Source organism: Chanos chanos, chromosome 4, assembly GCF_902362185.1.
Source record: "Chanos chanos chromosome 4, fChaCha1.1, whole genome shotgun sequence".
NCBI classification, from domain to species: domain Eukaryota; kingdom Metazoa; phylum Chordata; class Actinopteri; order Gonorynchiformes; family Chanidae; genus Chanos; species Chanos chanos.
In genome coordinates this window covers 21,722,480-21,727,014 of record NC_044498.1, presented here as the reverse complement: position 1 = coordinate 21,727,014, position 4,535 = coordinate 21,722,480, and the positions used below count along the sequence as shown (strand labels likewise).

At 40.1% G+C, this 4,535-nt stretch overlaps 1 protein-coding gene across 1 annotated transcript; it reads left to right on the top strand.

The window, feature by feature from the left end:
- Positions 1-63: 63 nt before the first annotated feature.
- prph2lb (peripherin 2-like b) lies at positions 64-2,584 on the top strand. Its single transcript, XM_030770653.1, has 3 exons — positions 64-641; positions 1,699-1,945; positions 2,330-2,584. The coding sequence occupies exons 1-3, from the start codon at positions 64-66 to the stop codon at positions 2,582-2,584; spliced, it is 1,080 nt and encodes a 359-aa protein (XP_030626513.1).
- The last annotated feature ends 1,951 nt before the right edge of the window (positions 2,585-4,535 follow it).

The following is a 4,535-nucleotide window of genomic DNA, read 5'->3' as shown; positions in this document are numbered from 1 at the left end:
ACACGAAAACAAAACCTGCAACACAGAAGTAAATAACTGAGTGGTACCTGCTTCGTCTTTAAAATGGCCGTCTTAAAAGTGACTTTCACAAAGACTAAGAGGGGCAAGCTCGCCCAGGTGCTATGGGTTCTCAACTGGGTTTCTGTGGTGACGGGCGTCACCCTCTTCAGCCTGGGTCTTTTCCTCAAGGTGGAGATCCTGAAGCGGCGAGAGCTGATGTCAGATGACATACACTCGGTGCCCAACATGCTCATTGGTGTCGGCCTGGCTGCCTGTGGGATCAACTTCCTGGGTGGCAAGATCTGCTATGACTGTGTGGATACAACCAAGTTTCTACGCTGGAAGCTGGTGATGCTGCCCTACATCATCTGCACATTCTTCTTTACTTTCTGTATACTGGTGGGGGCACTAATGTGTTACAGCATGCACAAAGAGCTGGAGGAGTCACTCTTCCTGGGATTGCGTGATGCCATGCGTTACTACAAGGACACGGACACACCAGGTCGGTGCTACATCAAACGCTCTGTGGACCTGCTGCAGATCCAGTTTCAGTGCTGTGGTAATAGTGGTTACCATGACTGGTTTCAGATACAGTGGATCAGTAACCGCTATCTGGATATGACTCGCGGAGAGATAGCGGAGTAAGTAGACTACAGTGCCCTCAATTCTGCACAGTCACTGACTTTTCTCAGTCAGGGCTAGATTTATTAGTAAGCAACTTGCTATCTCATTGATATGCAAATTGATCCAAAAAGTCTCTGATAATTTGTTGATATTATGAACAATAATTAATGTCATTGGTAGGTTATTCAAATTTTAGAGATACAGTTTCAAATCAAAGGGTTATTTGATCTACTTACAACTGAAGAATGAAAGGAAAATTAATTAGTCACTAGGTGTTGCAGATTACCTTCGTCTCCATCACACAAGCATTTTTAGAAACTTATTCTTTTCATATCCAAGATTAACTGGATGTGTGGGTGGTAGAGTCACAGCATCTCCACTTGTGAAACGTAATTCATAATAAAAACACAAAAATTCAATGAAATACCAAGATTAAGACATCAAAGTTCTTATCAGGATCCCAGCTCTGTCACTGAAAATCTATTCTTTTTGTGCCTTTGTTGTGGAGAACTCAGAAATAACCAGGAGGGCTGTGAAAATCTTTCTGACACTTTTGACCCAATTTATACAGTACTCTGAAAGTAATAAAACTATATTTTAGCAACATTTTAGATTGTGCATCATATGGACATAACTGTTTAATTGTAGTTGTGAACATTATAAGTATGCTAATCATCTAGACTGTGCAGTGTAACATGACACCATGGATTCCAGTGCTGAAAATAAGAAGCTGAACAAAAGGGTTTAAATACCACAAGTTAAAAAAAATCAGTGTAATGGGAGAATACATCTTTCTTTCAAACACATTTCTCTAATGTCTTTATAAAGCACACCCGGTACCTTTCTCCACAGTGAGATACCACTTCTGATACTTCTTTCAACTCATGTTACCATGGTCTCCAAGTTTTAGTGAGCTGTTCTCAACACAAAACAGCCACCAACGTCAAACAAAAATGAGTGTGCAATGGTGTTCTTCACAAGACTATGGAATATCAGGTCTATGGTAATCGACTCCTGTTCTCTCACTGTCATATTACACAATTTTCTCCTTCTTTCCTTCTCTCTCAATTTCAGCCGTTTGCGGAGCAACGTGGAGGGGAAGTACCTTGCTGACAGCGTACCCTTCAGTTGTTGTAACCTCTACTCACCCCGACCTTGTATCCAGCACCAAGTCACCAATAACTCGGCTCATTATAACTATGACCACAAGTCGGAGGAGCTAAACCTGAACACGCGGGGCTGCCGTCAGGCTCTGTTGGACTACTACACACAGATCATGCAGTCCATCGGCTTCATCGTACTCATCATCTGGCTGTTTGAGGTGTGGCAACCATGCGGTTCAGCGATGAAGGAGCTTTGCTCTGAAAAGTTTCAGGAATAAATGATGTTATTGTCCTGAGCATCTTTGGCCCCAGCAAAGACGCTGGGCCTTCAGGCCTTCTTTAAAACCAGGATCAGTGCCTCAAGCTTAAAATGAAGTATTCAAACTATAATGATAGTGTATTGATAGCATATTGACTGCATACAATGGAAAATCTAGTTCACAGTGTCTAATGGCATGAATCCTTTTATTTTCTCTGCAGAATAGCAGGGATATACATACTATGACTTGTTCAATAAAGAATGGCACTTAAGCTCTCTCACCATAACCTTTCTTTTGTTGTCTCCTTCCATCTTCTACTTTCCTCTACTGCTCCCCTCACAGCTGTCAGTATTAACAGGGGTGCGTTACCTGCAGACCTCCATGGAGAATGTGCTGAGGCTTGGAGACCCTGATTCAGAGTCTGATGGCTGGCTCTTGGAGAACAGCATTGCCGAAACCGCTCGCTACAACTTCAACATCATTAAGAACCTGGGCAAGTGCTACCAGGTGGACGATGACCCAAACATTGATGTTCCAACAACCTCCCAGAGTGCACAGGGCAATGTACCAACTGGAAAACTCCCTATGGCAAGCTAATGGAGCGCAAAACCTAACCTAGACTTTGGGGTGTTGAAACATTGATTTACCATTGTACAATGCCTCTTGGAACAGAAAGACTGGGCTCCCCCTTCAGACCTGTGAGAGATGGAATGATTGAATTGAAGATTGAATGCTGTTTTTACTGGATACATAACCGGACAACTATGGCTTCATGTAAATGAGGTGTGAAAGAAATAAGTGAGCTCCTTGGTGGACCATGTTTGACGAAACTGAAAAAGTGATCTCAGTTTTAAAAAGTCACCTTACTGCAACATTATCCTTGTGCCATACATATAAAGAGCTAAAGGAATGTGAACGTAAGCCATGGAGAACAGGACGTGCAGGAAAAAGACTAGTTTTTAGCGATTACAACACCAGTCACCAGCAGAGACAAGAAGTATAGTGCAAATCATCATCATCATCACCATTAATCTGCATACATTATAAACCTGGATCAAGTCAATCGCTGAAATAAATGATGATATAAGGGTGGGACCGCACCTAATACTGGAGAAGAGAAAATGAAAAAAAAAAACCTCACCTGCCTTACGCTCTTTGCGCTTGATGTAATAAAATCTTTAAGGACATGTATAAACTTTCAGTGTGGCAAAAACCAGAAATAGGGATTTGTCAGTGCATTCACATCAATAGGTGTTACACCAATGGGTTATCTTATTGTTTGGTGCAAAGGGTAAAAATTTTAGCATGCGCTAATGGATTATGTGAGTCTGACCCTATGCATATATATAGAATATATCTATAAAAGGGAGAAACAAGTGTAAAATATGACTTCTGATCGTAATAGCAATTTTAGAGCTGGTAAATGAAAGGTGGACTGGCGGTTCTAAATATGCATGGAAGTCATGATTCCCTGTGCCTCTGCCCTCTTTTAATATGTATTTAGGGCAACCTTAAAGAGACAATCACTCTGGGCTTTTTAACAGAATACTGATGACGATATTTTTTTCTCACTTGTGCCTCTCATTACTAAGAAATAAAGGGTAATATATGTAGCCTGCCATCACTAACTGGACTAGTATTCTCCTCTTTATTACCAAGTCATTCAAAAACCATTTTGAATATTTTTTCTAATCAGGCTTCAGCACAGATGATTAATCTTGTTAACTGGTTCTTAAGCCCTTAACCAATCAAAAGTGCTAGGAGTTAATCCCAGATATATCAAATAAATATCTGAACAGAACGTAGTGAGACTGCATATCTTCAGTAATCTCGACACTGAACCCATGATTTCTTGGTAACTGAGGGTACTATGAACTACAGACATTTTTTGAGGAGACCTTGTAACTATCACAGCAGAGAAGGAGAAGTGTCTATCAACAATGTTTATAACTGATTTACTGTGTACACATATCAGTGTTAGCTATACCAGTCAAATTAAACAGCCTTTTTGAATTGTACAAAACATTAGACTCACAAACAGACTGTGTAGGCACTTGAGGGGTTAAAATATGTAGAATAGCCTTTGTGGTGTAGCCTTAAGAGTATAGTCTTTGTTTGGTGTCCCTTAGAGTCTCAGAAAAATCATCATTAGAACATAACACAGAAATTGTTCAAATGGCAGCTCTGAAAGTTGTCTGCTCTTAATCTGCTTTGTGTTCTCCATCCTTTGTTGTGATGTAAACACTCTTCTATAAACCTAGATGCAATGATGACATCAGTAGACTACTGTTTGTTTGTTTGAGAAAGATCTCCCCCCAGAAAACTTAAAAAAAAAAAAAAAAGTATGACATCCACACCCACGTCTCTTTGTCTGTTTAAGTCATATTATCATCCACTTTTTGAACCAACCTGTATTGAGACAATAACAGAACACCAAGAACATGAATAAAAATTGAATTACATTACTATTTGCACAGTACGATTATGTTGATGCTGACTTCTCTGAGTTCTACTGAGACCTGTCTGAGTCCATAATAATTTTGTTTTT

What these genes read in the sequence shown, in the direction of transcription:
- prph2lb (XM_030770653.1), top strand. Translation starts at nt 64, where the DNA reads ATGGCCGTCTTAAAAGTGACTTTCACAAAGACTAAGAGGGGCAAGCTC. An exon ending in ACTCGCGGAGAGATAGCGGA is followed by an intron (nt 642 to 1,698) that starts GTAAGTAGACTA and finishes TCTCAATTTCAG; the next exon opens with CCGTTTGCGGAGCAACGTGG. An exon ending in TCATCATCTGGCTGTTTGAG is followed by an intron (nt 1,946 to 2,329) that starts GTGTGGCAACCA and finishes CTCCCCTCACAG; the next exon opens with CTGTCAGTATTAACAGGGGT.